Below are 11665 nucleotides of genomic sequence, written 5' to 3' on the forward strand. Positions count from 1 at the left end.
TCTTCTATGACTTTTCTAACAAGACAGGTAGGAGCAGAGTTGTCTCTGATGCAAATGTTGTGGTACCGATCTCCTGCTTTATCCCAGACGTATGGGAACCGCAGTAGCTGCAGTATGTAATGTAATTTTCATTTTAGTGCTTCTTTAACTGTTTTGTGGAGAGACTTACACAGAGTTGCAATCATGGAAATCCATCTAAAACCTCTCCACGTCACTGGATTATAATTGCAGAAGCCACTTAGGCAGTATTTTTGAAAATGCCTCGAACAAGAAGAGGATACAAGAAAATTTTTTTTTTGCACTGCTGAAGTAATCGTTTTCAGAGTTGCAAGAATTTGTCCAGCTGATACCTGATTGAATTCTACTGTTAAAACTGCCACTGGTCAGATAAACAATCTAGACAGTCCAGCTCTGTCACACTCGGCACTGCTGTATTCAATTCTGTTGTGGAGAAGTTTGACCGAAATTTCTTACCTGCCATGCCAGGTGTTTAGATCACTGACTTATCAGTAAGAAACACTTAGAAGAAAATTTGTTGGTTTTGATTCCTAAAAAGATTGTAAATCTTCCACATATATATACACAGCAGTTACCTGTGTCTTTCAAGTCCTGGTTTGCTTTCTTTTTAGGCCTTTGCCAAAGTCTTCAACACAACCCCAGATGACCTTGATATGCATGTTATCTATGATGTGTCTCACAACATTGCCAAAGTGGAGCAACATGTAGTGGATGGAAAGGAGCGGACTCTGCTGGTGCACAGAAAAGGGTCAACCAGAGCCTTTCCTCCTCACCATCCTCTTATCGCTGTTGATTATCAGGTAAGTGAGAGAAGGAAATTGGAAGAGAATAATGAATGAATTGGGCAGCTTTTGAGTCCCTAACAGATAGAAATTCTGGGAGTTCCTTTTTTGAGCTACCAGCACTGAAACCCTAGTGGGATGGCAACATTCTGCTTGTCTCTGTGTTACAGCTTTGGGACATTGAGCTTCCTTTTCTGCGCTGCACCCAGAGCAGCTGAAAGATCAGAAAGGGAAGGAAGTATTTCATACCTAGGGCAGGCTTCAGTGATCTGCCTTGTCTGCCAGCTGGACGTTAGTCTTCTGAGCTGCTGGTCTGCATCTTTCAGTGTGGTTAGTTCTCCAGAATCCCTGACACCAGGTGGCTGACTAACCTCCTTTTCTGTGGTTCCCCTCAGACTTTTATTAAGAGCAAGTTTTTTTAGGCTTTTTCTTGGCGAATTAATGCTTGCTTGCATCCACAGCTGACTGGACAGCCTGTTTTGATCGGCGGGACCATGGGCACCTGTAGCTATGTTCTTACTGGCACAGAGCAAGGCATGACCGAAACCTTTGGAACTACTTGCCATGGAGCTGTAAGTCAAAAAATCATTTTGGGAAGGGATTGAAATGGGACTGTCATGCAGAGAACAAGGTCGTTCAAGGATCATCCAGCGTGCGGTTCATCTGTTTGTCATACAAGTAGAGAGTAATCCAGTAATCCCAGCCTGGGATGACTGCAAGCTGAAGTGCTCTTTGTCCCTTAGTGAATAGTTTTGATGACTCCTGAAGAAAATTCAGGGGATGCTCCCTTATAGAAGGAAAAGATTAGGATGAAGATATGGAGAATGAACTCCTTTTACCAAATTCTGATATTTCTGAGCTAACGAGAAGGATTGACTGAGGCTTCCCGTAGTTAGAAGAAGGTGTTCTCTTTCCTGTTATTTACAGTGTGAGACAAGGATGATTGAGGAAGAGAAATAGCTTCCAGTGAAACTCCAACTCCTGAACCCTGACTAATGGTTTGGGTAAAAAGACACTTGCAGACTAGCATGTTATAACGTGAAACTTTCCTAGCCGTCATACCAGATGTGAGATTTTGCAGGAGCCCATCACCTAACGTCTTTGTGGCTTGCTGTGGTCTGTGCCCTCAGCCATTCTGTGTTTGCTTATATTGCAATAATGTTTTGCTTTAATAAGAAAGAGTTCTGTTTTTCCAAACCACTACAAAAAATAGAACTAACAAAACTGCTGTCTAGGGTCGTGCACTGTCTCGAGCCAAATCTCGACGTAACTTGGACTTCCAGGATGTATTGGACAAGCTGGCTGACATGGGCATTGCCATCCGTGTTGCTTCTCCCAAACTGGTCATGGAAGAAGTGAGTTTAATACCTCATTATCTGAGAGGGAACAGAGGGTTTTGCGCCTTGGCTGAATGACCCTCCGTGACTTGATTTTTTGCAGTGCTAAGTGATCACTAGTACTCTAAATACACAGCTTGTGCAATTCCCAATAGAGCTGTCCAGTTTTTTTAGAAATTGATGTGAAATTTTCCCTGTCCCTAAAATTATGCTGTGAGGGGAAGTGCCTGTTTAAAAGGTTTGGGGTGTGGGGGAGGGTGGTTTTTTTCCCTCTTCTGCCTGGCAATAGGGATAACTACTATCAACCCTGAGACATTTTGTGTGAGCATCACAAAAGTCTGTTTTATAGATTCTCTTCTTGAATATGTTCTCCAGCTTTAAGCTTTCTGCACAGTGCAGCTGTCATGTGTACGAGAGATCTGCCTCTTTTAATTCCTGTATTTGCTCAAGAAGAGAGCTCTGAATGGCCAGAAAGCTTTGAATATTGTGACTTCCAGTTCCTCTGCCTTAACACGACAGGATGTGTTTTCTGTTCCTAACCTCACTCATAGAAGCATGTTGATCAATTGAGACTCTGCTGTTAAAAGTGTCAGTGTTTTACAAACATGTTGATCACATTAAAGTCTCTGTTCAAGACCAGCTTCTTTTTCAGAATGCTGGAGCAGGAAGCTGTAGAGTTCGGTACTGATTCCTGTCTCTAAGGGGCAGTGAAGGTAAATCTTAAAGGCTATCTGTAAGGAGGAAGTTGGAGTGACTTCCTGCCGGATTATGAGGCTTGGCATTCTCATATGCTGATGGACTGGATTATCTGATAACATGGGGAAAACACAACCAAAGCAGGTAGCGTTTTATCTGAAATGTGGCGAAAGCTTTTTTGTAAAGCCAAGTGTCTCACAGATTTCTTAGATATATAAGGTATTATATACCTTATATACAGATTCTCAGTATGTTCACCTACTTCTACACTCTCAATTCATATGATTCTATGTTTGCAAGGAGAAGAGGGATTTCAAAAGCCTACATCTAACTTCCTGTGACTTTGGGTTGTTTACAGTTTTGTCTTTTTTTTTTTTTTTCTCTTTTCCCCCTCCAGGCACCAGAGTCTTATAAGAATGTGACAGATGTGGTTAACACCTGCCATGCAGCTGGCATCAGCAAGAAAGCCATTAAACTGAGACCTATTGCTGTTATAAAAGGTTAGGAACTGACAAGGCAGCAGGATTGCACCAACATCTCCAGGCCTTGCACAAAACTGACTAGAACCATCATCTTCCCGCACCTCTTGGACCCTGTAGAATGCTCGGATACCACACCCCTGTTCTGGAAACATGGCAGTTGAGGATACCCCTATTTTTAACCACTCCTAGGTGTAATTAATACCCCCTGACCTCCATGTTTTATAGTGTTCCTTTCTTGTGAGGAAAGGGCAAAGAAATAAGTCTTGTTTTTTATACGCAGTCCCTCCCCCATTTGCCTGATGATTCCACAGGCAGGACTTCAGACTTGCCTGAATCATCACTAATTACTGTGCTGCAAGACCACCTCCATCAGCTTAGAAGGTGTATGAACCAGACCTTCTCCACACCTGGGTGCCTGGAGCTCTTTCTGCATACAGAAGTACTCTGATGGGCAGAGTAGGCGCTTCTGGGCAGGGAGAGGTTGCTCTGTTTGCAGATACCTTTATGTGTAGTCTTATATTGTTTCATGTTTTGTGGCAATTGGGTAAGAAATAGGGAGTTCAGAGTGGTTTCCTGCTTGGGTTGAGAGGGACTAGCTGGGCTTGAGGCACAGTCCTCCCCTTTTCCCCCACCCTCTCCCATTTAACACAGCACCTGGTGTACTTGGCTCAGTACAAGTAGGTGTTCCACAGTCTTCTGGAAATGCTGGTAGGACTGAGTGCGTTGCTTTGAAAGGTTTTGTTTGCCCAGTAAAAGTTGTGAATTAACAACTTAATAGATCTGTTAATCCAGCATTTTGGAAAGTCCTAAGCATCGAAGAGTTGGATTGGATAATAATGCTTACTGCATCCTGCAGCTCTGATTTAAGTGAGTCCTATTGCAGGACCAGGCCCAGTATGATTTGACTTCTGATGTTCCTTCTACATTCATTAACCAGTTCTGGAGGGGAAGTTGACCATCTCCACTGAATCATTTGGGGAATTACAAATAAAGTGGGAAGATGGACGCTGCAGTGTGTTTGTGTCATGTTTATTCTGTGGCTAAAATGTCCACTTTTAAGTACATATATGAACTTGAAATCACATTTTGTGACTTCAGCTGATGGATCTTGCAAATAAATGTACGGATAGCAGAATTTCTTGCAGGGTACAAGAGAAGGGCAATGCACTGCTGTTTTCTCAGCTTGGCTATGATGAGTAGGATAACTACAATTTGCCATTTTTGGGACCTGCTGGGTCCACCTCACTGGGTCGGGGATGGATCTCACCTGTAAGCCTGCATGCAGACACAAGAGGGCGGCTGGAGGAAAATAGAACCTCACGGAAACAGTGGAGCCCTGCCAGAGATTCGTGTAAAATTTGCAGATAGCGATTGATGGACTCACAGAATCACAGAACGCGAGTGCCTTTTGATGAAATATCCCTTTACATTCAGGATCTTGGCTGAAACATGTTGATCTCAGGAGGCATAATGGCATTTTACTGCTGTCTTAATCACTTCGTACTTGCTAGCCTCTTAAGTTCAGATACTGTATTTGCTGCAGGTTCAGAAGCAGCACATGTAGTAATAGTCACTGCTGTGAGTCCTTGTGGGTTTGACTTTACAAACACTTCCTTGTTTTTCCCTGCTTGCTTCTGTGGAATTGCTCCACATTGCCATCTCTGAGGTCTGGGACACACTTGCTGAATTTAAAACAAAAATCATTTCGCTTAGAAATGTGAATTAGCCTCCAGTGACTGAAAGACAGATTGTTGCTCTCAAAGGTTCTGCAGAAGTGCATGCTCTATGCATAAGTTTCTGTCTAAAAATATTTCAGACTGTGATGTGAAATGCAAGGGAACCCTTCAAACATTCATGTTCAAAAATAAAGAAGCATTTCTCAAACAGTTCTCCTTTGAACTTGCACCTACTGTTGCTATTAAGAGACAAATTTCAGTTTCACAACAAGCAGAAATCGTGTACCATGGAGGTGCTCTCATGTATGCCTTAAGTCTTCTGATCATCAGTGTTTATGTGTTAGCATTCAAGAATGCAAGAAGTGCTGTCAGTTTTGGTTTCCTGTAGCAAAGCTAGTACTAGTTCTGGTTGTATGTTGCGTGTGTGTGTGGAGGAGAGTTCTGGTTTCCTAACCACCTAAAAAAGTAAGAGTAAAATGCAAGATGTCTCCCAGCTCTTAGTTTAAAGCTGGATGCTTTTCTAATTCGAGTCTTACCTTTTTTTCTGCAAATAAGGCTGTCTACTCAATTTAAAAAAAAAAAATTAAAAAAGAGTAGGTAAGGAAGGGACACAGTATTAAAATGAACATGCTGAAATATAGGTGGATCTGCAGAAGCGTTTTGGCAACACCAAAGATCCAGTGTGGTTATTGAACCATCTCTGCTTCCATGGAGAATTACTGAGGACTCAGAAATGCATGTTAATGTGTGACGTCCTTCCCCAAAAGACTGAAAAAGCTTTGGTGTCTAATCACAGACACTGGTCTATTCCCTGCCTAAGCGCAGCTAATTCAGTTGACTGTCTGATGACCTGCAGCAGAAGGTTTGCCTGCCTTGGGGCTTGCACAGGGTGTCTGCGTTAGGTCTGCCTGCAGCCAATGCAGTAAAATTGGATGCAGGCTTCCTTTTAGTGAGAACAAATAGCTCACTGCATTTATCTTCCCCTCTGCTTGAGAACAAAATGGTTTAACTTAAAGAGCTACTGCCTCTGGAAGGTAGAAGGTATCATCTCTGGTGGTGGCTTCAGTGGCATCTTCCTTCTCTCTACTCACCAGGCTTGCTGGAGGGACTGGTGCTGTGCCACAACAGCGAACACAGGCGAGTGCTTCCTCTCTTGCTAGGAACTGACTGTGTTGCATGCAGGTGCTCTTCTCGTCACTGTTGGTGTAGCACTAAGCAGCAAAGACAAAAGCACTTGAGGCTGGTGGGTGACTGTTTCAGAAAGTCCTCTAAATGCATCCCCCTGTTTGCTGGGGTACAGTGCAAGGCAGAAGGGGCAGCACGCAGCCCCTGGGCTGTGTGAGACCCCCTGGGAAGGCAGTTTCTCCTGTCAGTTTTGCAAATGGGGGGCTCTATACTTTGTGTGGGACAACAGATGGCAGAACTGGGGTGCAGCTGATGGCCTCCTTTTCTTTACCTTGGTTAAACTTTGCATGCTCCATGGCTCCCTAACTCAGGCTCCCCCCAGGGAAACAGGACCTAGCAAGGTACGTGCTTGCAGTGCTGTCCCTCTTGGTGCTGTATCGCACACTCCACTGTTTGGGAGCCCAGTGTCTAGCCTGCATCACCATCCTAAGCCTCTTGAGAGTTTCATTTTCTCTGCTCTAACTTTCCTCTCCCCGCTTCCTCCTCCGCTGGTGGTCCCGGGCTGGTGTTCTGGCCCAGGAGGAACAAATGATCTCTGACACATCTCTGGCGCAGGCACTCCCATCCTCTCCTCCACTCTCCTTTGTTCCTCTCAAACATAAACACACTTAACTGGCCTCCTTCTCTTCTCCCTCCACCCCCCAGTCTTCAAAGCGATCAGACAAAGCCATATCCCTCCTGCAGCATGTGCCAACACGCTCCCCTCTTGCAGAAGGAACCCTTTGGTTAAGCACCGGGCCCTGCCTGTACCTGGCACTGGCTTTGCTCTCTTAAGCCCTGTCCTAGCTTGAGGGGTTTTGATCACCAGTGCCTCTGGTTTTCTGCTTGGAGAGGTGGCAGTGGAAAGTGTGTAGTGGAAAAGTCCAGCCAGAGCGATACCTAGCGCAGGTGCTTTGTCCCCTGCACTGTGGGAGGGAGAGGAAAGCAGTAATCTCCTGGCACTCACAAAACACCAATAATTATGCGGTTTATGATGGGTTTTTTAGTTTTGTTTTTTAATTGAAATACATAACAGAAGGGTGGGGGTCATTCCCTGCAGCGGGGAGGAGTGCCAAGTGGAATGTGAGATGGGAGAGCGGAGGGTACAGAAAAGCCCCTAAACTCCCCAGGCAGATGTGCAACGCATCCTACTCAGGCTCCAACCAAGCAATCCCCAGCCTGATCTTCTGCCGCTGGCTTTCGTGGTCTGAGCACATCCACAGCTTCCTGCGCCCTCGTTCCCAAAGCCCCAGGAGACTGCTTTGGTTCACATTGTATATAAAGCTCAGAAACCAAAATAATCACTGGTCTTAATTGCAGAGATTAGGACCAAGAAAGGGAAATTGAGTCATCTGCCAGCACTTAATGTAACATTTACTAGCTGAGCAGAAGACATGCAGGGGCTGGGCTGCCCTCACAGAGTGAGGTGTTTGATTCTGCCTTGTGATGGAGCCTGTTCCTATAAAGAGGTGCCAAGAGCAGCCCTGGTTGCTATTCCCACCTTTCTTCCACCCCAGTGGAGCTACAGCCAGCAGCCTGCTTTCTGCTTAGGCTCCGTGGATGACTGAAAGGGGGGAAAACGTTTTCTATCTTTCTCCCCTCTCTCAGCAGCTGAGGAAACTGAGGCACTGATTCTTTTTTTTTTCCCTGCACAAGCTGTGCCTTATGTTGGGGATACAAAGTGTGAGCCCAGGCTCTCCAGTTTTCCGTTCTCTGCCCCAGTGAGCCAGTGTCTGTGTCAGGTGGGAAGCTGGGTTGGCCAGGCTTTCTGCTCGTCCCTGAGAAGTGCAAACCTGGGGAACCTGTTCTACTGCCATATGTCAGGAGGGGAAGAAGAAGTAGGTGGGGAGGGGGCCCCCATGGGCACCCAAGGGAGGGAGGAGTGCAGCTCCACAGGGGAAGATGTGGCTGTGGGTGTGTGTGCAATAGGTCCAAGCCCTGATGCGTTAGAGCAGCAGCTATTACCTGAGCCAATTAAGCGGTACAAGATTATCAAACCTGAGAACGCTTTCAGGAAAGCCGCCCAGGGAGAAGAGCAGCTTGCTGACAGCTGTGAATATGCACTCTTGAGGACAAGGCATTAGGAGTTTATGAAAAATTTAGGGGGGAAAGGAGGGAGATGGAAAGCAAGCAAATACAGTTCTTGAAGTACTGGAGGAGAATCTGGATCTCTGAACCCTGCCTAGCCTGTAGTGCCCAAGGGGTTGCATACAGCCTCACCTTAGCTCTTCTACAGCAGCATGAGCACCTAAGCGTGCTTCTACCCCAGTTTGTTGCTCTTCACCCCCCAGGGCAGAGGGAAGGACATAGACCTGCTACCCCCTTTGTATCCCCAAACTCCCCAGGCCCTGTGGGCAGCAGCGTCCCCCTGTGGCAAGCAACCATGAGCCCTTTGGGTTACAGCGGTCAGATCTTGGGGTGCCAGCACTGTGCTTCATTTCTGTTTCAGGCCTCAGGTAGCAGGCTGCAGGTTGTATTGCTAAAAAAAATAATACAATCTCATAACTTTTTTGCTGTTCCAGGAAGAAGAAAAGGGTGGGTTTCCCAGCTGGAGGAATACCTTGCCAGTAAGTCACGTGGTTACCCAGTTCTTGGCTTTTAAGAGTTGTAACCTGTTTGTGCTTTTAATCTTAGGGAAAAAAATTAAAAAGCAAGCTGGTTGTTTTATTTTTGATTAATGCTTATTATTGTTGGGCTATAAATCTGTGGTATTACAGACAAGTTATCAAGCTTTAAAATCATAGGTAGGCTGATCAGTTCTTCCACTGTTTCCCCGCCAAATCCTTAACCACTTCTTGGATGAGGAAGAAAAAAGTATCACTGTAAATTATTTTTCCCTGGAGGGTATTTATGCTGTTACTAAAGGGATTTTCTCCATTCACCTCTCACAGGAGTGGTTTTTATCAGGCAGATACAGAAAGGACTGTGATGAGCACTTTCTTCTCCACTGGGATTTATTTTAGTATTTTGAGTATTTGCTTCTCCATTTTGAGTATTTTGAGTATCTGTGTATTTTGTGTCTAGCCCAGAAAGGACTCTGTTCACTTCCTTCCCAGCATAAACCTGTGTCTCTGCAGGGTCAAAGCCCCTCCATGGTGGGGGGACTGAGCCCTGAGGTGTGGAGGGGAAACTCTCCACCCATGGAAACCTTTCTGCCCAGCCCAAGGCAGGGCTCTGTGCTGGCAGGAGGGCGACTTTGGGTGCAGGCAGAGCTGTGCAGGCAGCTCTGGGTACTGTCCTTCCCCAGAAGTCCCAGTGGACACCTCTATACACAGAATCCCCGCCCTGGGAAGAGGTTTCAGGGGGGCTGCAGTGCCTGTAGGGCAGGGTGCCAGGCCTCGGGGAGGGGAGGCGGGGTGAGCAGGGGGGGAGACCTTTGCTCACAGGCATGTGGCACACCAGGAAACACGCATTGCTCTGGAGAGGGCTTGTCCCTCCTGTTCCCCTCCATCCATCCCCACCTCAGTCCCAGGGCTGCAGGTGGCCTGGGCAAGGCTTCCACAAATCTGTTAGTTCAGGAGACATGCAGTCTTCTGGGTGCTCTTCCTGCCAGACCCCTCGAGCTCTTCCATTAATGGTCAGTGGATGAGGCAGAAGTTTTATCTTGATGGAGAAACACGAAGCCTTGTTTGTGAGACAAGTATTCCTTTCCTTGTCTCTCAGGCAGGAATGTAAACTATTTGATGATTATCAATAGCAGCCAAGAGCACTATTGCTGTCTCCTTGCCTCCCTGCTCCTCTGGCAGAAAGCAAATCCTTCGTCACAGACCAGTTTCTGCAGAGTAAGTTCTGCATAAGGCTGAGGCATTCAGGTACATCTTGGAGAGCAGCTTTCAGCACTCTGACCCACCACGGACTTGTCCAGCCTGTACCAAGTCGCTTAATCTTCCTATGACTTGGTGCGTTATCTGCAAACGGGGGTAAAAATCACTTCCTGTACTTTCACTTTTTATCAGTCTTTCCTATTTACATACCAAGCTCTGTCTCCTTCTGCCCCTGTGAGTGCTGTGGAGCGTGGTGGCCCCCACTGTCCCGTGTTCAGTGCCAGCCCTGTAGGCATGCAGCTGTCCCGCATGCCTGTCTTCTGTGGCTTATGGCACTGCTGGAGGGACGAGTTCTTTCCTGACATGATCTAAACTGAAAGCAGAAAAGCTTGTAAGCTCTTCAGAGTTTCAAGTAGTCGCTGAAAAACTTAGAAAAGTTTTTCATAGTTCTCTGGCTACAAAGCAGAACCTCTGAGCCAGATCCAATGAGCCTTAAGTTCAGTGCCAGTGAGGTGCCTAAAATTCCTCTGTGTCCTGAGGATACAGGTCCTTGACTTGTGTGATGTGCTAAGCACTTCACCTCACTTTTGCAATCTTCATGTGTTCACGTGCTAAGGGACAGAAGCTGAGAGAATATCAGATTGCTCAAGGGAATATTTGGGTCCCACTGTCTCACTACAAGGAGGATGAAGACCATTGAACACCATCTTATGCCTCACGTACAAAACCCCACCGAGTTATTCTATCTAGATGCAGCCTTGACTCCTCTTTGCAAGAGGAGATGACAGCATGAGAGCAGGCCGAATCTAGCAGAGAGGTCAGACATGGACAAAAAGTGCTGGGAGGGGGAGGGCAACCTGGGAGACCAGAATTACCCTCTGCACTCTGCAGTGTGCCCTATGCAATGCCCAGGAGCTCACCAAGCTGCTGGGGAAAGGAAGTGCCCTGCTGAGCGTCTGGGCTGTGCCACTGCCCAAAAAAACCAGCCATAAGGCAAGTAGATCAGCATGGGAGAAAGGGGAGCTCATAACTGAGTTAGTCCTAATATTAATGCTGACTGCAGAGGCATGGAATTCTTCTAGGGAGCTTCCCACCATACTTCTACAAGCCTGGCTCAGCACAGACCAATGTTGCTTGGAGCAAGAGATTCAGGAAAAGGGGATTTGAGTCCTCCTTTATCTATAATCCAGACATATTCTAGGTGTGAAGCAAGGTAACAAAGTTTTTGGAAATCTTCAGCTGTGCAGACAGTGAGCAAAGGCTCTCACAGATCTTCTGAATGTCCCAGTATTAGGCCAGAACTCCTCCCATTTCCCCGACTTGCAAGGGCAATGTCTAGTGTGGAGAAGTGGTAGCTGGGCTAGATGCTGAGATGTCAAACCATAATCTGATGCAATAAAAAACCATGCACTGTAAGAAAAATTAATCTGGTGGCTTCTGGCCAGCTCCAGTTCCTGTGGCACAAAGGGATTAAAGCTGTGCACAAGGTGGGCTTAAGCAGAGAGGTTTCCAACAACAGCCTAAACCAGCTCCCTCGGGCTACCGTCCCGGTGAAAGCAGTTTTCCAGGGCCATCTGGGGTGCCATAGGGTTATTTTCCTCCAGCAGATTTTTTTTTTTGCTGATCTAGCATATTTGACTCCTCTAGACTTCACATCAAATTCACCAGGGGTTTTAGTCAGGAAGGTGGGGAAGGAGGGTGGACCAGGGAAGTGGACAGCGTTTGACGGAGGTTTTCAGCAGGCAA

At 46.4% G+C, this 11665-nt stretch overlaps 1 protein-coding gene across 1 annotated transcript in view; it reads left to right on the forward strand.

Moving 5' to 3' along the window:
* Window positions 1-3569, forward strand: part of RTCB (RNA 2',3'-cyclic phosphate and 5'-OH ligase) — a 10132-nt gene extending 6563 nt beyond the window's left edge. Inside the window, exons 9-13 of the mRNA XM_010143455.1 lie at window positions 1-27; window positions 630-818; window positions 1262-1372; window positions 2036-2155; window positions 3231-3569. The exon at window positions 1-27 is cut by the window's left edge and continues 1 nt beyond it. Of these exons, the coding sequence (XP_010141757.1) occupies window positions 1-27; window positions 630-818; window positions 1262-1372; window positions 2036-2155; window positions 3231-3338 (555 nt within the window). The 3' untranslated portion in view covers window positions 3339-3569. The remainder of the gene's footprint in view (window positions 28-629; window positions 819-1261; window positions 1373-2035; window positions 2156-3230) is intronic.
* Window positions 3570-11665: the final 8096 nt, after the last annotated feature.

The sequence above is a fragment of the Buceros rhinoceros genome, unplaced genomic scaffold, assembly GCF_000710305.1.
Source record: "Buceros rhinoceros silvestris isolate BGI_N320 unplaced genomic scaffold, ASM71030v1 scaffold35319, whole genome shotgun sequence".
NCBI lineage: Eukaryota > Metazoa > Chordata > Aves > Bucerotiformes > Bucerotidae > Buceros > Buceros rhinoceros.